Source organism: Miniopterus natalensis, chromosome 17 (genome assembly GCF_054644295.1).
Source record: "Miniopterus natalensis isolate mMinNat1 chromosome 17, mMinNat1.hap1, whole genome shotgun sequence".
In the NCBI taxonomy this organism is placed as follows: domain Eukaryota; kingdom Metazoa; phylum Chordata; class Mammalia; order Chiroptera; family Miniopteridae; genus Miniopterus; species Miniopterus natalensis.
This window is the reverse complement of record NC_142097.1, coordinates 23,305,544-23,329,729: the sequence shown is the minus strand read 5'-3', so window position 1 is coordinate 23,329,729 and position 24,186 is coordinate 23,305,544. Positions and strand designations below refer to the sequence as shown.

Sequence of the window (24,186 nt, the reverse complement as noted above, 5' to 3'; positions counted from 1 at the left end):
CTGAGGACACACAGCTAGAAAGGGGTAGAGTTGAACCTTATTTGGTTGACTCTAAATTCTAAGCTCTCTTTCTTCTCTGCCATGGTGCCTCTAAAGGCCTTATCCCAATATGCTGTGTGATTTTTTAAAATTATTTTTTTGCTATAAAGGTGGGGAGAGGAGGAAGAAAACAGAAAACCTCTTCTTAGTAATGAGAGCTGGAGGAGCTGGGTAGTGCTGGTGCCCCCGTGCACACCTTCTACTGGTTTAAGGAGGGATTCAGGCCCCTGGGTATTGCCCTCCCCCGGCTAGAAAATAATCCTTAGTCTAAATAAAGCCACCGAGTCTCTAATTGGACCACTCAGTTCTCACTGCTGCCCAGTGTCATCCGTTATCTCCACTTCCTCTGTCCTGTCCGTGGTGAATCCTCAGCCTGGCAACCAATACATAGTGCTCTGTTTGAGGAATGGAATGTGGGCTTGAGAAATGGAATGGGCTGTGTGGGCTTAGGTAAGTTACTTTCCCTCTCGGAGCTTCAGTTTCCTTACCTGTAAAATGGGGCAATTAATACATAACAACATTATTGAGGGTGATGTGAGATCATCCCTGACATAATATGTGCCCAATTAATAATAACACAGGCATCATGAATGAGGTGTTATTGTCTCTGCTTTGAAGAAGGACACTGAAGCTCAGAGAAGTGAAGGGACTTCGCAACCCATATTACTAGCATGGGAGTGGTCCGTACAGAACAAGAACCCGGGCGAGCCTGGCCTTAAGGCCGTGCCCTATTCCCTGCCCCATGGCAGATGAGATGGTTATACTAATCATTCATATCAGTAATACCAAGGCCTGAGCTGAGGCACAGCCTTGTAGCCAAGGGGCTCAGGCAAGATGCCATAGACCCCTGACTGGCCAGCAGCTTCTATTCTTCTCATGGCCTGGACTGGGGTGGGGTGGCATCGTAAGTCCGGGCCCCTGGGTTCCAGGCAGGTGGGAGAAGCCCAACCTTGGGTTGGCCTGCCCTGTCCATCATGGGCCCTTTCTGATCCCACTAAAAGGGCAGAATCACTGATGGTTTGAATAAGTCCCCCATGCTCCCTCCCCCCCAGGGCCAGCCTTTGCCTCCTAAAATAGCCCAGAGCCACCATGTGCCCAGGGTGGCTCCCCACCCATTGCAAATCCCCCTGAAATTAAATCCCCATCCTGCCCCAAGCAGGACAGCACCACCTCCTGCCGCCTGAGCTCTAGGGCTGGCCAGGCTCCTCCCAATGGAAACTGTGACAGTTGTCCTTCATGATGACCGAGACATAAATCCCCAAATAATGAGACAGGCATTCGGAACACAGAATCAGACACGGTGCTAATTGGTTTACTCTGGGCAGGCACAAAGTGGAGACAATAGCAGCAGGCCTCGGTTTCCCAGCTAGTAAAATGGGGTGGGGGATGTGATGATTTCCTGCGTCCCTGCCTGGGTGGATTTTGATGCCCTCTGACTGGCCAGACTCCCCAGAAGCTCTTTTCTAGAACAATAACTTCTCAAATGTAAAAGGGAACTTTGGGGTCCCCTGGTCCAGGCCTTGAAGTAGGGAAGCCCAACTTTATCATCTCTATCATGATCTAGAAACACCTTCTTTCCACTAAAAACAAAACAAAAAACAAAAACAAAAATAAAGCAAGGTTTAGTCCTTCCCAGTGTGCATGAGGCTGGGGGCAGGGAGGCTGGGAAGGCCAGCAGTCTCCCACTTCTCATGTGAGGCTGGTAATGAATTCTTGGATAAGCCAGAGGTCCTCAGTTTGCAGTAATCAGGATGAGATTATCACATTAAACTTTAAAAGTCTTTGCCCAAAAAGAAGCAGCAGCAGCTGACACCCTTGACTCCCCTGACTTTGCCACTGTCACCCTTTCCTGGACTATGGCCAGATGAGCTCCAGATACTTGGAGGGAGGAGGCTCCACTTCATGGGGCTAGAGGCAGGGGGCTGGACAGGATGACCTCTCCAGGTCCAGGCTGCTCCAGAGTTGTAATGAGATGGGAGGGGGAGGGGGAGGAGGAGGGGGAGGAGCCAGGAAGAGGGTGAGTGTGTGTCTTCGAGAGGAATTTGGAAGCCTCCTGAGTAACACGGAATCAGCAAACATACACTGTGTCACTTACTAACCTGTGACTGGGAACACACCCCTTTTCTCCATACCGGTTTCCTCATCTGTGAAATGGGGACAACAATAACAATAACTAATAATAACTCCCCTGATCCCAGGCTGACAGCTGAGAAGATTAAATAAGATAACATATATAGAAAATACCCTGCAAACTATAAAGAGCCATTGTGATGAGAAGGATGGCATTGTCAGTTCCAGCAGGGGGGGCAGTGATGTGACCTCAGAAAGAACTTCCTCTCAGCTGTGTGTTGGAAACTAATGGGGCAAAAAGAAAAGTCAAATGGGCCTGGGTGGAACCCCAAAAACCTTACCAATGATCCCCTCTCTAACCCAGGGTGTCCATCCCATGCCCAGATGAAGCCCCTCCCCTCCTGCCCATCTATCTTGCCTCAAACGCTGGCAGCTTGTCCCCAATCTTTCCCGGCCCAGAGCTGTAACCAATTTGTGTTTGTTGCCAATGCAACGGAAATTATTTCAACCTCCTCACCCAGCTTGGCAGAGCAGCCTGGGTTGTGTAGGAGAGGCTGGAGCTAGAAAACATGAGGCTGGGAACCAGGGTACCCACAGCAAGGGGGGCCCCTTCCCCAGAATATCAGCTGCCATAACAGCAGTCTAGAAGGTCATCAGCTTACTGGGGGGACTTCCCCATACTGCCCCATGGAAGGGATGGGAAAGGCTGAGGGCCTGGGGGTCCTCAACTGGGACCTTGGCCACCTTCCTTCTTACTTAAAGAGCTGCATTCAGAAGAGGCTGGGAGAGGCCCTGACTACCAGCCAGGATCAACCCTGTGGAAATTAAGATCTTTGAGTCTCCCTGACCCACCCTTCATTTCCTGAGGCTTTTATTTAGTTAGTTTGCCCAGCAGAATCCTCCCACCCCTGCCCACCCCACTGGACCTTTGGGTCCTTTCCCCTTCCCCAGTATGAGAAACTGAACCTAACCCATCCTAACCTCAGAAGGATGGGGGCAGGAGGAGGCTGAGGATGACCCTGAGAATCCAGGGTCACCAGGGGCAGGAGGGAGGGGAGAGCCTCCAAGCCCACTGGCTGTGGGAGACGGTGGGGTGGCCACGGTCCCCCTTGCTGGCCAGGGAGCAGCTGCCGACCACATCAAGGAGGCCTCCTCTCAAACAGGTCCAGTGGGTGAAAGCACACAGCCCTTGCAGGCCATGAAGGAGGCCTTTCAAAACCAACTGAGAGGTTCCAAGAAACACCCCAAGGACGGGCTGTTTCAACATGGTCCATGCCCCTCAGGCCCTCCGTCCGGCCTCCAGACCACTTCCCATAGCAGGGCTGCTCCAAGGTCTTGGCCGGAAGGCAGCTCAGGGCCCAGGACAGAGCCTGGGCTCTGGAATCAGAAGACCTTGGGCAAGTTGCTTTGCTTCTCTAATCTGTAGAACTGGCCAGGTAGTATCTACCTCATAGGCTTGTTAGAAGGATTGAGAGACAATCCTTTTTCTGCTGCTGTTTCTTTTTGTCTGCCTTCGTGGCTGGCACAGAGTAGGGGTTCAGTAAACTTGCTGAATAAACATTTGTTGAATACCTACTATATTCCAGGCTCTCCATTCTATGCTTGGGGGCCCAGAAGTGAACAATCTATGGGGGATGGGCATACTAATAAGCAGATAAACACACAAGGTCAAGGAGGATGAGTGGCCAGGAAAAACCTCTCTGAGGAGGGGACAGTGCAGCTCTGACCTGGCTAATATGAAGGACAGGCCTGCCTGAGACTCCTCAATCCTCGTTGCTCTCCGGAATCACCTGGGCAACTTGGAAAATGTCAGATGCCTGGGCCCCTCCTTAGGGATTCTGACAAGATTGGTCTGGGGTACAGCCTGGTGATGGGGTTTTAAATTCTACCCAGGTGATTCTGATGTGGAAAGGGCGAGAACCTCCAGACCTGCAGCACTCCCAAGTGCCTGGCCCTGTGAGCATCACCTGGGGAGCTTGTCAGGCATCCTGGGCTGAGCCCCAACCCCAGGGCTTCAGATTTAGTGGTGGGGTGAGGTCCAGCATCTGCCTTTTTAACAAGTGCCCAGGAGATTCTGAAGAGTGGACAGGACTAGAGATGTGTGTAGAAGAGCAAGTCTCAGCTCAGACACGTCAGCATGCAGGTCCCATCCCAGCCGTACCCACCAGGATCACCTGCTGCTTCAGTGCACACAGCCCCACCTCTTCATCTTCAGACTGGGAGGCCTCGCCTCCTTTCTCAGCCAGTCAAGTCCTGCACAGGCTTATCCTGAAGCCTGAAGGTCCCTACGACAGTGGGCTTGGACTCTTTCCCCACCACCCTCAGCCACAGGGCTGAGCCCCCTGCCATTCTGTCCCATCCCCATGCTTCGAGTTTGGCCAGGCCCTGGGCGCCCAGGGGTCGGTCTGTCTCCTCCAAGTATGTGGCACAAAGCCTGACACCCCACAGGGTATGACTCATCATTGTTGAAGGAATATCAAATCTGCCCCATCCTCCCCTGGGCACAGCTGCTCTTGGGCCGAAGATGCCAGGCTTGTGACCTGCTCCTTGGGATCCTTGCTCCACCCCCTTCTCCTGCCCTGGGTCTCTGGTCCCTGGACTCCTCCTCTGGAGTCTGACTCCTCTCCCTCCCACTGCACCCCTAGCCCTGCCCTAGATGCCAGGCCCTGGGATGAGAGGCACCAGGGTCATGCCCCCGAGGCAGAGGTGCTCAGCCTACCCTCCAGCCCCACTGAAGAATCAGTCCCCCTTCTGGTGTTGGGCCTAAGGTTCGCCCACCCTTTCCTTTCTGGAAGCACCATAGTGTACCCATACTGCCAGGGCTCAGATCCCACCTCTGCCACTTCCTGTGTGACTGTGGCCACTGCGGTGCCTCAGTTTCCCCACCTGTAAAGTAAGGAAAAATAGTACCTCTCTTAGAGGGTCATTACAGGGATTAAATGAATCAATAATTGTAAAGTGTTTAGCAAACAGGCACAAGGCAATCCACTATGTGTTTGTTAAATAATGTTGAAAAATATATGATCCTAGGGTCCTGGGTTGATGCATCTGGTTTCTGGGAGGTTGGGATTAAGATTCCATTTACAGGTGAGGAGACTGAGGATCAGAGAGAGGAAGTGACTTGCCCCAGCAGACACCCAAATCTCAGGTATGTGTCCCTTCAAGCCTCCTCTCTTCAAGTATCCCCAGGCCTACCTCCCTCATTCCTCAGGCGCCTGGCCTGGCCCAGGTGGGCTCTGTGCCTTGCACGCATTGACAGAGGCCTCTTTGTACCCCTGCCGAGGGTCACACCCTGAGCTTGGAGCCAGGGGCCGGACAAGCACCCTGTGTCTGGGTCTGTTTCACTGCCAGCTCTGCGGCCGCCCTGGCTGCTCCAGCCACGTGCTCTGGGTGGGCAGATCCGAGGGCTACCCCCTACCCAACCTCAGCAGGGCATCCCTGACCCTTGGTGGCATTCAATCAGGAGATAGACTGGGAGGGAGCCCCAAGGAAAACACCCCAGTTCTTAGTCTCCACCCTGTGCAAACTCCGAGGGCCAGACTCTGAGGTGTCTGGGGCCTTGGAGGAAGGGAGGGGCAGGAGCTGAGGGTGTGGAGAATGATACTGAGGTCGCTCTGGGTACGTGAAGAGGGTTGTGCTGGCATCCTGAGGAGTGGGACCCCAATTACTTTGCCCTTTCTACCTCCCTAATCTTTCTTCAATCCATTCACTTCTCTTTACCATCTGGATTGGCCTAACAGCCTCTCACTGGCCTCCCTGCCTTCACTTCTCCACTTCCTGCCCTCCCAGTCTGTTCTGCACATGGCCAGAGGAACCTTTTTAAAAGGTAAATCCGGCCAGGCTGGCGTGGCTCAGCGGTTGAGCATCGACCTATGATCCAGGAGATCGGGGTTCAATTCCCGGTCAGGGCACATGCCCTGGTTGCGGGCTTGATCCCCAGTGGGGGACACGCAGGAGGCAGCCGATCAATGACTGTCTCATCATTGATGTTTCTCTCTCTCTCTCCCCCTTTCTCTCTCTGAAATATATATATATAAAACCTGATCTTGTAACCCTCCTGCCTAAAACCTAGTAGGCTTCTCCTTTGCTTTAAGAGAACCCTACCCCACCCTTCTCTGCCAACCCGCCCCTTGTAGCCGGTCCTCGCACAGATTCACTGAGATAGGAATACAACTCTCCACCTAAGGCTATTACTGGTAGAAGTTACACTGACAATGGTTAGAACTGGATACAAGAAAACTTGTTATTGACTAACATGGACAGAAAAATCCAATCTTGACCACAAATCTTTTTTTAAATGTAAGCTTTACAAAACTGGAGTCTACCCAGTCAGTTGCACATGGCAGAGACCAGGCTCAGGAATATTTGATCGATGCCAAATTGATTGGTGGATCGAATTTGGGCAGTAAAATTTATACAGAACTAATGCCGGTGAAAATCATTTCAGTAAAATTAAAATGGAATGAAACAAAAATGGAAATTTGTTTAACTGTACCATAGAGAAAAAAATGGGGAAACCTGATCAAGGAATTAAGATGGATGAATCATTAAAACTGGAAAACACTGTCTTTTCCCCTCTCTTTATCGAATTTATTGGGGTGACACTGGTTAACAAAACTACATAGGTTTCAGGTGCACAATTCTACAACACATCATCCGTACACTGTATCGTGTGTTCACCACCCCAAGTCAAGTCTCCTTCCATCACCATTTATCCCCCCTATACCCTCCTCCACCTCCCCCACCTCTGGAAAACACTTTCTAAAAAAGTCTCCAGTGTTGGTATGTTTTGGTTTAAAATGTTTGCATTCAAAACATCCTTGGGGTCAGAATGTCCAGGTCAAAATATGCTATGCCCACCCCTCCCCATCTGTTTTTGTGTCCCTCCCTCCTTTGCTTATGATACTGAGCCACACTGGGCTCTTTCTCTCCCTGGAGCACAGCAAGCTCTCCCTCGCCTCAGAACGTTCTCGGGAGCTGTTCTCTCTGCCTGGTGCACTCTTTCCCTCCTGGCTCCTCTCTCTCCTTCTCAGGGCTGATGCTGAAACACTGCCTCCATGAGAGGCCTTCCCTCTTTGCCTCTTTCTTAAGGTAAATTTCCCTCCTGCCTCCCACTTGTATTCTTCTTTATTCACCCTGTCTTTTTTTTTTTAAATCTTTTTTCTTTTTTTAATCCTGACCTGAGGATATTTTTTCCATTGCTTTTCAGAGAGAGTGGGAAGGAGAGAGCGAGAGAAGCATCGATGTGAGAGAGACATATCGACTGGTTGCCTCCCACACTTGCCCTGACCAGGGCCGGGGATCGAGCCTGCAAACAAGGTACGTGCCCTTGGCCGGAATCGAACCTGGGACCCTTCAGTCCGCAGGCTGATGCTCTAACCACTGGGCCAAACCAGCCAGGTCTATTCGCCCTCTTTTATTCCGCCTTGAATTCCCAGGGCAGGGCCTAGCAAGTATAACACATAGTAGGTGCTCAATAAGTATTCACTGAATGAATAAACCGATCAGAGGCAGGAGAATGGATTAGGGCTTACAAGGGCCCGAGAGAGAAAAGGGACAGAGTGTAGACACATTCTTTCACCATCCTCTCCCCCTTACTCATGACACCAAGTTCCAGAGAAGCCCATTTCAGCAGGAGAGAAGAGAGGAGACAGTCCTAGTCTTGCTTCATTTCTGCCCCTTGCCCAGCTCCCCAAGGTCCAGGCCCATGTGCCAACTGGCTAGCTGCCCCCCAGCTGGGCTGCCCCCCCACCGGGGCCTGGCTCCCACATTTGGCTGCTGGCCAGGCTATTTGGGGAAACTTCCTGATCCCCTCTTTGGCCTCTCCGCCCCCACACCTCATCCTGCAGCCTGGGAATAGCTGTCCCCAGCCTCAACCTAGGGACAGTCTCATTCCCAATTAGCACCCAAATGGCTGAAACCATCTCTGAAAGCTTCTCGCACCCCTCTCCCCTCAGGAAGCAGCTAACTAGGACAGCAGAGCTCGGAACGAGGTCATAGAAGGCTACCTGCTCCTCCACTCCCTTCCCGGCCAGAAACACCAGTGGGGACAGGAATCTCCGCTGCAGGAGCGGGAGATGCAGGGAGAGCCAAGAAATGGCTGCAGCCTGGGGTCCCTTTTGCCCAAGGAGCAGCTAGCTCCACCCAGGGGGGAGGCGCGGCTGTGGGGGGTGAGGACCTGGGTTCACATCCAGACTCTACCCAAGTGGGGATTTTGTTACCTTTCCTGGTGCTCACAGGGTGGGATGAGACAGTTCTGTGTACAGTACACCACACACAATCCGGGGATGGAAAGACCCTCGGGGTCCCAGGGAGATCATTTGGGGATGGATCCTGGGAGGGGCCCCCAACTCATTAGGGAACTATTTTTCTGCTGAAGTCTCACGTTGCTGGTTCAAGCCTCGGTCGATAAGAGATGGGCAGACTTCTCTCACACTCTGAAGGCCACACCCCATGTGTTCCTCTTTGGGATCCCGCAGAGAACCTAGGGGTTCTGGTTCTCAGCACCTTCCCTGGACATTTTCCCTCCCCGAGGCCAGGGACAAGGCGGGTGTGCGCAGGGGTATGTCTCGAAACTTCCTGTCCTGCTTGTCCAGTGGGACGGGGGTGGCTGGCAGCAGATGTAGGAACTGACAGCCCTGAGACCAGGAGGCTGGAGGAGTCTGGGGCTTAGGGATGCGGGAGGGGCATGCGGGGGCCCTGGGGGGGCAGTGGGAGCACTGGAAGCATGGCCGGTCGGCCTGGCCTCCTGCCCAGGCATCTGAAGTGGGGAGATGTATCAGTGGAGTCTATCTTCGCCCCACCCAGGGAAACCTTAGTCAAATAAACAGCCAACACAGCCGCTCCTGTGCGAGAAGCCATAGCAGTGAGGAGTGGCCTGTGGCGGAGGGGAGGCAGGGGGAGAGGGCAGCGAGGCTGTTTGAACAGGCCCCACGGCCCAGGGGCATTTGGCGGAAATGTGTGGAACAGGGTGGGGAGCACGGTGGTGGTTTGGAGCAGGGAGCTGGGGCCTGGGGTGGGTGCGTTGAGCTTGGCTGCTTCGAGGAAAAAGAGAAGCGTCAAGTTAGCCCCACTCCGGCCAACACCTCTTCTGGGGGAACTCCAAGTTCCCAAATCAATCAGATCAATCAGACAGGCAGGGGTTCCCTCCCTGTCACCCTGAAGCCCCAGCCCTGTCCTAGGCACAAGCCCCTGGGCCTTGTCGCCACAGAACAACATGTCAGTGTTCGGAGCCAAAGCCCCCAACATCTCAAGTTCCCAGCAGAGGACCTGGGGGAGGTGGCCCAACACCTGTCCTCTCCAGAGCCTGATGTCCTCCCTGACTCCTTGCCTGGCATGGAAGGGGCCCAGAGTGACGGCAGCCCCCTCCTGCAACGCTTTGCCACCTTCTGCACTCAGAGACATTTGGCTGCCCTGCTCCCCTGGGACACTGCACGGGAGTAAGACAGGGAGACAACAGAGAGACACACACCCAGACTCAGGGGCAGAGCTGGAGAAAGGTAAAGACAGAAACATAGACACAGAAAGACGGACTAGAGAGATGCCACACAGTCAGAGACAATGAGAGAGTGTGAGGAAGGAAGAGTGTGTGTGTGTGTGTGTGTGTGTGTGTGTGTGTGTGTGTGTGAGACAGAAAGGCAGAAACACACAGAAAATCAGAGAGAGAGCAACAGACAGAGACACACATGCAAAGAAAAGGTGAGAGAAAAAGAAAGGTATAGAAAAAGAGAGACTCAGAGACAAGGAGATAGGAAAGACAAACAGAAAGTGACAGGCACAGGAGCAGGACCGAGCACGCGTGAGGAGCAGGACAGACTCACAGCTGAGTCAGAAAGAGGCTCACAGAGCTACACAGGGACAGAGGGACTGAGAGGGACTCCAGGTCTGCGGACACCCTCTGTGAGACTTGGGGAAGCAGAAGTGCCAAACATCGAGCCCAGTGGGGTTTGCAGGGAGTCCCAGGAGAGCGTGTCGCTGCCTTCTGTCCCCAACACTGAACCACTGCAGGCATCTGGGCCCTGGCCACTGGAGCTGGCGGGTCACCCAAGGTGAATGAAAAGTCCCCAATGGGGGAGCATGAGACTGAGACTGGGGTGAAGGCTCAGGGGTCTGCAAAGTGCGCGTGCAGAGTGGGTCTGCAGGGGGTCCATTCCCAAGATGGCACTTGAAGCAGTACTTAGGGATGTGCAACTGTACACAGCAACATCTCTGAGTTAGTGTAGGCGGCTTGTGCCCGGGTGTGCGAGCGTCTCCCTGTGAGTGTGTGTGTGTGCATGTGTCCAGTTCCATTAAGCACTTCAGAGCACTAATGAGGCCAAGGTGGCAGGTATGATCCTCAAATAGCCCAATCGGGACGGAGTGAGTTGGAAAAAAAGGCAGCATGTCCCTCTCTTCTGAACAGACGGTGTGTCCAGGTGCCACAGGGCACTCAACTACAGTCTAGACCAACATGTCATTCATTCCCGCCAGGAATGACTCCCACCGCCTGGTCAGCTGACCCCCATGCTCTTCCCCATCCAAAGCCCAAGATGCTAACTTACAGGAGGACCCACATTTCAGACGCATGGCCCCCTTCCTGGCCACAGGCACAGCTCCCTCTGAGAAGGGCAGCTGGAGGGATGGTGGGGTCCGGCCCTGATCCTCCCTGAGGCTAACTTCCATCCTTCTTACTGCTGTGGCCCCATTTAGCTCCCTCCTTGATCCTTGGGTCCAGTGAGTGCCTACACCCTCCCTACACTCAGGAGATAAGCAACCTCTCTTCTGCTCATCCTTTCCCTCTTAAGCATCACAGGACATTTTTAAAAACTGTCCCAATTTTGGGTGGAGAATGAGGTCAAGAGGCCCAAGGGGGGACCGCTTGTTGGTGACAGCTGACAGTCTTCATTTCACCTTGAAACTCCTTCCTGGTCCAGGGAAGGTGTATCCTAAGCCCTGTTTTACAGGAACACGACTATATTGGGGGACAGTCAGCAGGAAGGGAATTCACCAAATAGCAGTGTCAGTCACAGGCACTACCAGTCCCACCCCTAACATTTGCAGGGCCTGGGGCAAGAGGACAAATGGGGGCCCACAGACAGATGTCTAAATATTTAAAAGTTATAAATCAAGCAAACTGTTAATTAAAATATACTTTCATAACGATCTGGAAAACCAGGCTCCAATTTAGATTTCTCTGACTCCAGAGGACAATGCTATGGAGGGAGAGACAGTTCCACTCCCACCCTGGCCCCAGCCATCACTCCCCTTCCTACTGCCAGCTCCTCTCTGCACTGCAAGGGACTCACATGCATGTATGTGGACACTGAACCTCACAGCCTAGTCCCATCTTCATGGCCTGCAAACATCTGTCCCTTAGTGTCCCCTGTCGTCCCTCAGGTCTACGGTGCACACCTAGTGGCATAACCTGCCCCGAGGAGAACAGGCCTGGGGGAGAGACTTGCATGGACTGGGAGCAAGCTGACCACCTGGGCAGGGGCCTCCAGAGTCACAGGTATGGGGAATGTGGTATTGAAGGGGGATGAACAGGTTCTTCTCCTTGGCCCTGTTGATTCCTCACCCCACAGGGAGGGTGGTGGCCAGAGAAGTGCCCAGTTAGGGCACGGACACCCCTCCCTTCCTAGGTTTAACGGTGCTTACTAGACCCAGCCTTTCCCAGCAGTCTCCAGACCTCGGGCCAAGGACTGAAGCTGTCATTCCATTGGAGGGCTGCTTGGACGAGCCCCAAGCAGGACTTTCAGTAACTTATATTATTTATCTTCCTGGAAAAAGTGTAGCATGATCCCAACTTGTGGATTTCTGGAGGTAGGGAGGGCAGGGAGGTGATGACAAGGGGGCATTTTTTCAGTTGGGTGTCTAAGCCAGTGTGTTCCCCTGAGGCATACTCCCAAGTGGGCTCCTGCTGCCACTGGTCCCTGCCTGCTGGGGTCCCTCTCTCACTCTGGAGACAAAAACAGGGCAACTAAGAGATGAGATGAGGGGCCCTGGGCACCTCACAGGTCCAGACAGGTCCAGCAGAAATCCAGGGGCCAGCAGGGGGTGGGGGCTGATGGAATGGTGGTGGTGAAGGGCATTGCTCTCTCTGGCCAAGTTTTAAAAAAAACTTTCAACCCCCACCCCCACCCCCTGCAGATGGGCTTTGCTGTCCTACAAATGAGGGGACATTTATACTTGTTGAGCCCTCACCAGGCGCCAGGCACTGTGCTAAGCGCTCTACGGGCATATTCTCACCTAATCCTTGCAGCCACCCTATGAGGCGGGTTCTATTATTATCATCCCCATTTTACAGGTGGGGAAGCGAGCTTAAAGAGGTTAAGCAACCTGCCCAAGGTCACTCAGTAGGTAGAGGTGATAGAACTCGAGTCTAACTGACCCCAAAGCCCCCGCTGTTTCCACTACAGCACATTGCCTCCCAGAAGCAAGAAGCTGGCACAGAAGCAGGAGGGATGAAGGTTAGATATGAGAAAGAACTTTCTGACAATGGTAGTGTGTGGAAGGAGGAGACAATGGAATAGGGAAGTGAGACACAGGAAGCCCTCCTGCCTGAGCTTGGCTGTTGGTCTGCCTCTAGGTTTGTGACCACAGAGAACAGGGGTGGGGAAGCTTTTTTCTGCCAAAGGCCTTTGGATATTTATAACACCATTCATGGGCCATACAAAATCATCAACTTAAAAATTAGCTATGAAAAAAGCTCCTAGGTTCATTGAATTTCGAGTCCCTCGGCAGGGCCAGACCAAATGATTTCGCAGGCCCTGCACCGCCAGCGGGCCAGATGTTCCCCGCCCCTGATGGAGAAGGTCGATGGGATCCTGGCTGGGTCCGTGGCAGTATCCTGACCTCCCTCTGTGGCACAGTCCTGCATCCTCTGCTTTACCCCAACCCAGCATCAAGGCCCACAGTCTGACTGTCCTTGGTGGCTCCGAGCTCTAAGCATCACATCTGAGCTGTCAGCTCAGGACCTTCTTTTTCAGGAAGACTTCCCTGAGGTTCTGGGAGGCAGGATCCCTCTCCTACAGCCCAAATCCCAACACGGAGGGTGCGAATGCACCTCATGTCTACAACCAGGGCCATTTTCGTGATCATCTCCCCCACCTGGCTCTGAGACTTGGACGTGGAAAAAAAAAATCTGACCAGTCCCCAGGCCTCTAGGTTCCCCAGGCAACCCGGGCAACCCGGCTTCCTCACCGCCCCCGCCCCCCCAGACACACACCCGCGCGTATCTGCACCCAGGTGCAAATACGGTAAGTGGCGCGGGTGCCCTGGAGCGCGTGGGATAACCCGGGCCCAGCTCCGCGCCGCCTCGGCTCTCACCTCATTTGCACACAGAAGCCGGCTGGGTGCCCCCGTCGCGCTCCAAGCCGGAGCCCGCAGGCAGGATGCGCGCTCGGCTGCGGCGGGGGGCGTGCTATCAAAGGGGTTACTCACGCGGACCCCGCGGTCACCGGCCCGACCTGCTCCTCCGGTGTGCCCGGTGCCCACCTCTGCCCTTTCCCACCCACCGGAGGCGGCCCGGCATCGGGGATAACCAGCCAGGACCCTCTAAACTTCCCTGGAGTTTAGTCCCACGCGCTAGATGCCCGGCATCGGAGCTCAGAGCTGATGGGGACGTCCTCACTGTCCCCTGGGGGTCCCCCGGTTTCGGGAGGAGGGCACGGGACAGGTGCAAGGGGCTGCCTTGTTCTCCCGCGCTGGCCTCGAAGTCCTCTCTGTGGGCCAGACCGCGCCGCTGACTTACCTGCGGGGCAGAGACGCAGCCGCCGCGGCCACCTGCTCTCGCCGCGCTCGGGAGCGCGGTGGCCGCGGCCGCGCGGGGCGGGGCGCGCGGGGCGGGGCGGGCGGGGCGGGGGCGGGGCCCGGGACCCGAGCATCCTCGCCGTGGGCGGACCCGCTTATTCAGGTGGGGAGGAAGGGGGGGCACTAGGCAGGCCTGGAGCTCTGGCTTTCCTGAGAGCTGAGGAGTCAGGATGCCCGGGTCCTGAGCACCTCGTGAAATGCCCCCTTCGGGCAGCCTTGCCCCGGAGGCAGTGGCTCCACACGAAGACCCTTCACAAGGGGAAAAAAGCAGGGGAACCCCTCCTTGCCTGAGTTTCCCCTTCCATCTGAGCTCGTGAAAGCTCTCCCAGCCGGGTAAAGTGGGTGAGATACATCCAGGACGCTCCCTCTAAACCAGGGTCCCACCCACCCCCCATCCAGGGGCTCAGGCCACTGATGGGGACCATTAGGTACCCTGGTCATCTTTATCCTCAGCTCATCTCTCTCCCCACAACACAGTCCCCCTCTGGCTGCAATGCCAGCTCAGGTCTCTCAGCTGTCACTGTTTAGCCCTGGAATGACAGGCGTCCGGACTCCGTGCGTCCAGCCGCATTCAAGGCCCTTGAGCTTAGCACCCCTGGGCCCCTGCTCCCTCCCTCTGGCCCCTGTCGCTAATTTTATTGACCTGTAAAAGGCACGTCGCTGGCAGGGGCGACAACTGAAGGTGAAATGGGAGCAGATGGACAGGAGGGAGAAGGGTGACTGGGAGCCAGGGCCAAGGGACACTGGAGATTAGGAGGAAGAGAGGCCCTGGGAAAGAAGGGTGCACTCTCTTAGGGGGATGGAAGCCAAAAAGCCCATAGCCGGACTTTTAGCTCTCAATCCGAGAATAGGTGGGCTGAAGAAAGAAGATACTGGGGAAGGGAGAATGCATTTTTTCTCACCTATCCTGAGGCAGGACCAAGGATGTAGTAGGAGAGGAGGTTAGATGGCAGGAAGGACTGCCATCCTGTTCTCAAATCTCTGCCCTAGCCCCCTCCCTTCCTCCTGAAGGTGACTCCTGCCTGCTGGGCCTCTTACTACAGAAATAGCCCTTTCCCTGAAGAATCAACCTAGATCTTGCCTTTCCTTTTCTTTCTTTCTTGTTAAAATGAGAACAGGAAATTTAGGCCTTTATAACTTCCCCCACCCCCATGCCTACCCCTCAAATCCTCTGGGCCTCTTCCAAGCCCAGGGGAGATGACCTGGGGGTTAGGAAAAATGGGGCATTGGGGTTGGACCCTCTTATGAGGGGGAGGGGGCAGGAAGGCCTCACATTCTCGATGGCGCTCAAATGTAGACTTCTGATGCTCCCTCCAAATAAGGTTACATGGTAGCCAAAATAGGGGTGTTAGAGAAACAAAACACTTTTAATCTTCAGAATAGACCACAAAGCCAATCGGTGGATGGAGAGGGGAGGAGGGAGGTGTTATAATGGGCACAAGGAAAGTTTTCAGGGTGACAGCTATGTTCACTATCTTGATTGTGGAGAAGCAAATATATGTTAATGTTTATCAGATTAAACACTGTAAATATGTACAGTTTATTTAGTCAATTATGCCTCAACAAACCTGTTTTTAAAATATCACACATTTTCTATGTCATTTTTCTACTTCTTTATTTTTTAATTTGTGGGGAGCCTCAAAAAATAGTGGCCTTGCAGGGAAGGAGTGGATGTCAAAGGGCCAAGGGAAACTGTGGTGATTCCTAGTACAGTAGTCCCCTTATCTGCAGGGGATATGTTCCAAGACCCCCAGTGGGTGCCTGAAACCACAGACAGTACCAAACACTACTGTTTTTTCCTATACATACATACCTATGATAAATTTTAATTTATAAATTAGGCACAGTAAGAGATTAACAACTAATGATAAAATAGAGCAATTATAATATATACTGTAATGTTATACAAATGTGGTCTCTCTCAAAATATCTTTTTGTACAGTACTCACCTTCTTGTGATGTGAGATGATTCAGCGCCTATGTGATGAGATCAAATGAGGTGAACGATGTAGGCATTGTGACGCAGTGTTAGGCTACTATAAAGGTTGTTCAAACGCAAGCACTGTGAAACCTTGACAAAGGATCTGATAGCCCAGGTGGCTAAGTGACTACCAGGCAGACAGCACATACAGTACGGACACGGTGGACAAAGGGATGGTTCATGCCCCAGGTGGAGCCAAGCGGGATGGCTTGAGATTTCATCACACTACTCAGAATGGTGCGCAATTTAAAACTTATAAATTGTTTATTTCTGGAACTTTCCATTTAATATTTTTGGAGCGTAGTTCATTGCTAGTAACAAACTGTAAAAGTGAAAGCATGAACAAGCGGGCACTAATGTACCGTGTGGCCATTCTCCTACCTCAGTTCTCCCCCACTCCCGCTCCACTCCCACTGCATCCAGTATGTATGAAAGTGGGTGTGAGGGGGGTCGGGGGATGAGCTGTGGCCCTTCAGCTCCTTCCAGTGTGAGACTTGAAGCCAGCCTGGGCACCTGGGGCTCCTCTGTGGCTGGTCAGCACAGGGCCCTGAACTGGTGACTCTGGCAGAAGGGACGGGCATCCAGACTTTGCTCAGGGGAAGACGGTGGCTGCTGCAGATTCTCCCGCCCCCTACAGCCTGAGCTGGGCACTGCAGCGACAAGACGGTCAGTTCAGGGAGAGGTCTGACAGGCTCTGGGCACAGTGCTGCAAATAGATGAAGTCAGGCACTGGGAAGGGTACGCAGGACCACTTCTTGGCCTGGGTCCGTCCTCGCGGTGTCTGCAGCAGCATGGAGCGGACTTTGAGTGCTGGCAGCTTCACTGACTTGTAGATCATCTGCCAACCCCAGAGCTGAGGGTGGGACAGAAACAGTGGAGTCTGGGTATCTACCGTCAGACTGGGCTTCTCTCCTCAAGTTAGGGTTTCTGAATGTGGGGCTTATGTCTCCTACCTCAGACAGAGCTAGCTCTCTCATCACATTGTGGGCTTCCTAAAATAAGGGTTGGATCATTCTCTTCAGACTGGGGACTCCTTGGGGAGGGCCGTCTCCCCCATCCCTGTGAGGGCACCCTGATGACACAGGCTGGGTCTCCTCTTCAGAATGAGGACTTCTAAAGACTAGAGCTGAGGGGCATGTCCCCAACACTTACTTCCCCACAGTTCTTGCAGCTAATGACACCCCCAGGCATCCAGTCCTTGAAGACTTTGTTCATGACCACAGGCTTCTCTGAGACGTTGTAGTAGATCCTGGAAAGAAGTGGGAGTGGCAACAGCCCTCATGGATTCCCCAGCCCCAGATCACATGCCATCCTACTTGCTAAGCCTCTGCCTGGGACCTGGACCTTCCTGCCTGTCAAGGGGCACAGAGACTTCAATAAGTTCTGCCTGTACGGCCTCCATTCCACTCCCTTCTGCTCAAGTTCAGGCCTCAGCACTACCCATCTGGATGATCTAACAGTCTCCCAATGGATCTCCTGCCCCATCCTTCCACCCTATTCCATCCTTACTCCCACCCCCACGCTATCCTTCAGCCAACTGCCAGAATGATCTACAAATGTAAATCTCATTCTGACATTCCCTTGCTCAAAATCCATCCAAGACTCCTCCCTGCCTACAGGATAAAGGTTCAGCTTTTAAGTCTGAACTTCAAGGTCCCTAGTCTGTCTGCCTTCAGAATCTCATCCTTTACAATCTCTTCCAGTCCAGCCAACCAGCATTACTCCCATCATGTCATCCCTGTCTATTCTCATCTTCTCATGGCCAAACCCAACCCAGCCTTCAAGACCTAGTTGCTACCACCTCGAATGAGAGAAAATGTGTGAAGGCCATTGGCTCAGTGGCCTGGCACACAGTAGGTGCCTAATGAATATTTACTTAATGAATAAATGAATGGAGGAGGGAAGGCTACCCTATAGAGGGCAGAGGATGAGGGGATGGCTCAGAGACAACCAGCCCCTCTTGATGTCTTCAGAGTATGTAGGACCAGGGGGCCATTTTGTGGCGCCTCAGCACTTGGCATCCTGAATGCCAACTCTTCCTCAACCACATAGTGGCTGTGGGAGCTTGGGCAAGTCGCTGAGCCTCTCTGAGCCTCTATTTCCTCACCTGTGAAATGGGGTGGGATAAAACCTGTCTAATCAGACTATAGTGAAAATGCAAACTTGGTACTTGATAAAACGCTCTTTAACCTCCCAAACTCTTAATGCACCCGCCCTTCCTCTTATCCAGAGAGCCCCTTCCACAGGTCTCACGAGAAGTTGGGATTCACGTTGACGTGATGGGTGCCCTCCACCTTCCGCAGGTCGCTGCCGTGGCCCACAGGCACCATGCAGTTGATGCAGAGGAGCTGCACGTGCTCCGCCAGGAACTGCCGCCGCCGACTCTCCTTCTGGTCCAACTGGGCCGCCCGCTTGACCAGGGCTTCATGCTGCAGATCCCGGATCTGGGGTGGGAGGGGACAAAGGGCATGGCTGGGGCTTCCGAAGACCTCAGGTCGTTAGTACACAGAGGGACTTTCCTCAACCCTCCCTGGAGCTCTCAGAAGTAGCTGGGTTGGGGGACAATAGTGGGCACAAGGCAAGCTTTCTCGCTGAATCTCTACTCCCACTTTTGAGGGTTTTGTGCAAAGTTGCTTCTTTGACTCTAACATGGGGTACCATCAATAATTATGCTGGGACAACAAGAGTAAACAGGGATCATCCTGCGCGAGGCTGGACAATAGTGACTTTACCTTGGGACTGATTTAAGTCCTGGCTCTGGGCCTATTTCATGCATGTCTTTGTTTCCCCTCTGCTTGGTTCTACAAGGACTGTAAAGCAGTTCTCACAGATACACAAAGTATTTGGTGATGAAGATAAGTTGAAATCCCTGGACAAGGCCTATTCCCAGGACATTTTGGAGAAATAACCTTTGTCTTCCTGGCAACCCCCTTCCTGGCCTCTACGGTTCCCTGGATTCAGACCTTCACCAGGTGGACCAGGTTCGCCTCCAGAGCAAAGGGGAACAGGGGTGTGTATGTGTTTGCATCAGAGACCTTCCAGGCAGAATGTCCACAGGCCCCCACCCCACAGAGCGCACAGGCTGACCAGAGACCTTGGCCTCGTACTCAGCCTGGTCCATCGCCTGCACAGCAGCCACTGCCTGTTCCATCAGGTTCTCTAATGCCTCGTTGGTCTGCTCCCGCCGCAACTCCCGACTGCCCTGGGTTGCCACAAATGAGTACACGCTCTGATCAGCCCGGGCACGGCCCCTTGCCTGCGGAGGGAGATAAGAGAGGGGACTGAGTGGGGCTGGGTTCCCACACAGGATCCTTTGAGGACTGTTGCAGGAGGTGGTTTGAGCACCTGGACCATGGAGATCTCGTTGGTCAGGAGCCCATAGCGCACAACCACATTGCACTGGGGGATGTCCAGTCCCTCTTCTGCCACACTCGTGGCCACCAGGAGGTTCAGGGTACCATCCCGGAACTTGCGGATCACTTTTTGCTGGTCCCTCTGGGGTTGGGGGAGGAGAAAGAGGATGGTACATGAGGTGGCCTCAGGCCTACCCTCCTGCCAGCCCAGTCTCTCCTGGATCAGCCCTTTTATTCAGCCCTTTTCTGAGGGACCCTGAGTCTCCACCTCTACCTCCAAGTACCCCCAGGGTCTTGCCCATTTTCCCAGATGAACATCTAATCCCTCTCTCCCCTAGAGACTCCTAAGGGTCCCAGCCCTGTACTCCCTGTACTCCAGGAGCTCTCAGGACCTGTTCTTCTTCCACAAGGGACCCCAGGCCTCTGTCCTGAGGACATCATTCACCTCTTTCCCTGCAGACCCCCATGTTTCCACTTCTCTGCCCTCATAGACCCTCAGACTGGGGGAACCTTCAGCCCTGGGGATCTCAGTGCCCATCTATCTCCTCAGCTCTGTCCTCTGCCTGGGGATAGTCAGTCCCCCCATCTCTCTGTGCTAAAGACTCTCTCCCCTTCTCTTCTCCCCTGAGGAACTCCCCAGCCTCAGCTCCTTTCCCCAGTGCCCACACCTGAGTCATATGGGTGCTCTGGCTGCTGTTCCCAGCCCCGATCAGCAGCTGGGCCCTGATGTCCACTGTCTGCAGACTGGGTTGCTGCTGGAGCCAGAGCAGAAGGGAGTGAGCACTCTGGCGGGTACGAGTGAAGATGATGCCCCGGTGGCTGTCCAGGCTCCTGAACTGCTTCTGTAGGATCTGTTCCAACTTCTCCAGTTTTGGGTTCCCTGGGCCACGAGCTGCCAGGAGGGCCAGCTCATTCTTGTGGTCTGCCAGAAAAGCCCAAAATCAGAGGCACAGGACTCAGGCCTGGAGGTGGGCGGGACATGAGGGTGGGTGGCTCACAGGGATAAGATTTCAGGAGTTCAGAGGGGGCCTGAGGATACCTGCTCCTGCCTAGTTTCCCCTGAGCATCACCAAGGAGACATGTAAGGACACCCTCTGCCTGCCCAGCCTCAAGATCCAACAGCCTCACACCAGGGCCTACAGTCTAGAATTCTTTGCTCACACACATTATCCAGCACCCCTCTTCAACCCTGCTACCAGGATGACCCTTGACCTTTTCATGCTGACCCCTGTAACCCAGGACTGACTCAACCTCAGGTCTGTTCAGAAAGATCCTTGCCCCTCAGCCTGTGCTGAGGCCTCTAGTCTTAAATTCCATCCTCTGACCACCTAATTTTCCCAGTTTAAAGGTACCACACACTCTAGACTTTCAGGGACAGTCCCAATTAAATGATTTTCCAAAAATATCTGTCAATAACCTAAACTAGTTTTTACCTCTGCGCAAACCTTCACAAATGGGGGCTTACATCTTTTGTCATATCCACAGTCTTGACTTTTAGTTAGAAAAATAGGGCCCCAGAACTCTTGTTCGCACCTTCCCAGGTGGCCTCTGCCCTCTAGCCCAGTTCCAGCCCCCCCTCTTCCCCAGGAGCCTCACCATTGAACAGTGCCAGCAGCCAGCGCTCAGCATGCAGAACCTGGGTCTTGGTGGCACCCTCTCTCTCGTAGAAATCCTGCAGCGCGGCCAGGGCGTCCACAGCGCGGACCGTGTCGTGGATGAGCAGCGCGTCGTTGTAGCGTCTCAGATGAAGCGCGTACACCCTCTGCTGCTGGAGCCCGGCCTCAGCCGCTGCGGACCCACGGGGAGCGCAGTGTCTGAGCGGCCACGCCCCCAGGGGCCTTTCCTGCCTGGACTCCGCCCCCAAAGGCTGAGCTCCGCCCCCTAAAGGCTCGGCCCCGGTGGGCCAGGTCCCCCTCTCACCGGTCTTGCTCAGCTCTACCACCTGCTGCTCGTACGTCTGCGTCCCGAAGTCGTGGCTCAGCTCAGGCATCTCCAGGCGGTCATGAATTTGTTCCATGAGCCTCTTCAGCATGTCCCCGAACGGGTCCTAGACAAGAGCGAGGGCCTGAGGGAATGCCTATAAAGCTATGGTGAGGCAGAGTCCTGGCTGGAGGCAGAGGTCAGGGTCCTGCACCTGACTCCTGTTCTGTCTCCACCCCATATGGGCCCTTGATCTCTGCCCTGAACACGGTGATGTCTAGTCCATGTCCGGCCTGTCATAGCAGACACCAGGCAGTGTCCACACTGCAGGAGAGAGGAACAGCCTGGCACAAAGTGCCCCAGCTTTATGGTTTGCAAAGCACTCTACTGCATGCCCAGGGTTTTGACAGATGTCCACGGTGGCATCTGAGTGAAACCAAACAGCAGGATCTGCCCCATTTCACAGAAAGAAGAAATGGAGGCTCAGATACATAAGCAAGTAAACTGATGTGATGGAGCTCATGAGAGTGCAGTCAAGGCTCAACCCCAGGCGCCCTAATTTCACTCCAGGCCCCACGCCGGCCCTTCCCTCCACACACCTGGCTGCGCCTGTGGCAGAGGTCATACTGTTTGCAGGGCCGGTGGCTGTGCTCCTGCAGCTGGGGAAGGGAGGTCTGGGGTGACATGATGCGCCATGTGTCCAGGTTGGCACAAAGCTATGGAAACAGAGAGGGGTTCACTGGAATGAGGGCTTCCTGAGGGAACAATGGGCAGAGCTTTGGAGCAGGATGGGTCCCAGCTGAGGCAGGGCCATTGGGGTGGGGAATAATTTACTCAATAAATATTTATTGCTCGCCCTCTCTGTGCCCAGTGCTGTTCTAGGTACTGGGGATACAGAGCATCTTACATTGGAGTTAGGGAGACGGATGATAAACTAGTAAAGAACAACAGAGTGAGAGAATTTCAGATAGTGTTAACAATCTCTGAATAAAATTGAATGATATGACAGTACAGTGGGGGTGATCAGGGAAGGCTTTGAAGATGTGACATTTAAGTTGTTCCCTGAATGACAAGAAGGAGCCAGACAGGTAAAGTACCGGGGAAAGGATATTCAAGGCAGAAGGAATGGCAAGTGCGAGAGTCCTGAGATGGCAACAAGTCGGACATGCTCAAGCTACAGAGAGAAGACTAGCAGGAATGGGGGGGGGGGGGGGGGAGGAAATGAGCCTGGAGACTTATACAGGGGCTAGGTCACACAGAACATTATAAGCCAGAGTAGAGAGTGGGTGTTTATTCTAAGTGCATTAAGACATCTTTGGAGGCTGGAACATAGTCTGGGTGAGCCAGGCTATGGCTGGTGGACATGGGGTAGGGCAGGCCAGGGAGGTCCCTGGTGTCAGGTAGGGGGAGGGTCACAGGGACCAAGCTGACCTGCAGGATGTGGTGAATGGCTTCATCAAGTTTGGTGGCCCTGCCAGTGCCTGGGGAGGCTGTGAGACCCAGCACCTGGGGCAGGGGCCGTGTCCTCTGGAATTTATGCTCTAGGTACCGGCTCAGGATGATGTTGTAGACAGTGTCTTTGTGCGTGTGGTGACACTCATCCACCACGAGAAGAGAGAAAGCTGGGGGCACATGGGGAAGGCTGTGAAAGAACCTGTGTTTGCAAAGCCCTTCCTCCCATAAGCTTTGTGGGAACAAGTCATATGAGAATTCCTTCCTCCCTTCACAACTAGCAGTCAGACCCCAGAGAACAGCCAGTCAGGGATGATTTACCTCCATTTTACAGATTAATAAACTGAGGCTCAAGCTGGAGGAAGGAACTTGCCCAAGATCCTGCACTGTAGCCAGGTCTTTTTCTACTAGGGTTTATGCTGGGGTTGGGTGAGTAGGGAAGTTCTCACTCCCACAAAATCTCCCAATATCTTTACAGACAGGGGTGCCTCAGGCGCACACAGCCCTCACCAGTGAGCTCCACATGCTCCTCCTCCTCAGGGCTGGTCAGTGCCAGCTGCAGCAGCTCAGCTGTGCAGATGATCAGGTCATTCCTCTGGGCCAAGTGGCCAAAGCCAGGGCGTGGCCCCATATCTCCACTCAGGGTTGCAATGGCCCACTGCCCATCCAGCATGCGGCTAAACTCCTCACAATGCTGAGTCACCAGGTGTACCTTGGGGTGCAGATGAGATGGGGAGAGGAAGCTGGATCTAGGTAAAGGTGATGGGGAGGAGGAAATGGCTGGGATGGGTGAAAAGGTGAGCTTAGAGATGGCCGCAGCAGCTCTGGAGTTCTGCAGGGTCTTAAGAGGTACCTGAGGAGCTGAGACCCCACTGAGGGGAGGGCAAGCCACTTACCCTGTTGACCAACACAACCACCTTGGCTTTGTCCACAGTCTCAAGATGCCTTTTGGCCACATAAGCAGCCGCCCGGGTCTTCCCAGCGCCCGTGGGCAGCCATATGATGATATTCTTGCCCTCCAGGGCAGGCATGATCACTTCCCATTGGTAGGGTCGCAGCTCCATTCTGGGAATGGCAGGGGACTCAGATCCCTGGCCTTCCTGGTCTCCTCCTCAGCCCAACACCCCTCAGATCTGCTCCCTACCCACTTCCAGCTAACCCAGTCTAGCGCAGAGACCTCCCTTTGCCCAAGACTCCATCCTGCTTGAAGGAAGGGCACCTACCAGGAACCTGATCTGACCAAGAGGGGAGGCAGGAGTCAGGCAGACCTGACCCTGCCCAGCCTCACCTTTCTTCCTGAGAAGGGCAGCTCTGTTTGGCTGAACCCGGCTGTCTGCTACTGAGCTCTGCTGAGATCATAAATGAAACTGAAACTGAGGGGAGGAGCCAGCCCAGCTGAGCTAGAGCTCAGCCTTAGAATCTCTTTCCTGACTCCTCATGGGCCTGAGTGGAGGCAGAAATGCTGACAGGAAAGCCCCTTTTCGTAACTTCTGGGTCCTGCCAGCAACCCCTGCCCCCAAGAACAGTCTCCACCCCCCACCCCCACTCCTTTTGGAGTCAGCTGTAACCATGTGACCCAGG

General features: G+C 53.9%; 1 protein-coding gene across 1 annotated transcript; it reads right to left on the bottom strand.

Moving 5' to 3' along the window:
* Nucleotides 1-16,449: 16,449 nt before the first annotated feature.
* On the bottom strand, nucleotides 16,450-23,669 carry DHX58 (DExH-box helicase 58). Its single transcript, XM_016222000.2, has 12 exons — nucleotides 23,502-23,669; nucleotides 23,116-23,317; nucleotides 22,585-22,775; nucleotides 21,753-21,869; nucleotides 21,154-21,280; nucleotides 20,830-21,021; nucleotides 19,902-20,155; nucleotides 19,226-19,375; nucleotides 18,975-19,136; nucleotides 18,134-18,324; nucleotides 17,033-17,129; nucleotides 16,450-16,733 (listed from the first exon to the last, which is right to left on the bottom strand). The coding sequence occupies exons 1-12, from the start codon at nucleotides 23,667-23,669 to the stop codon at nucleotides 16,548-16,550; spliced, it is 2,037 nt and encodes a 678-aa protein (XP_016077486.2). The 3' UTR covers nucleotides 16,450-16,547.
* Nucleotides 23,670-24,186: the final 517 nt, after the last annotated feature.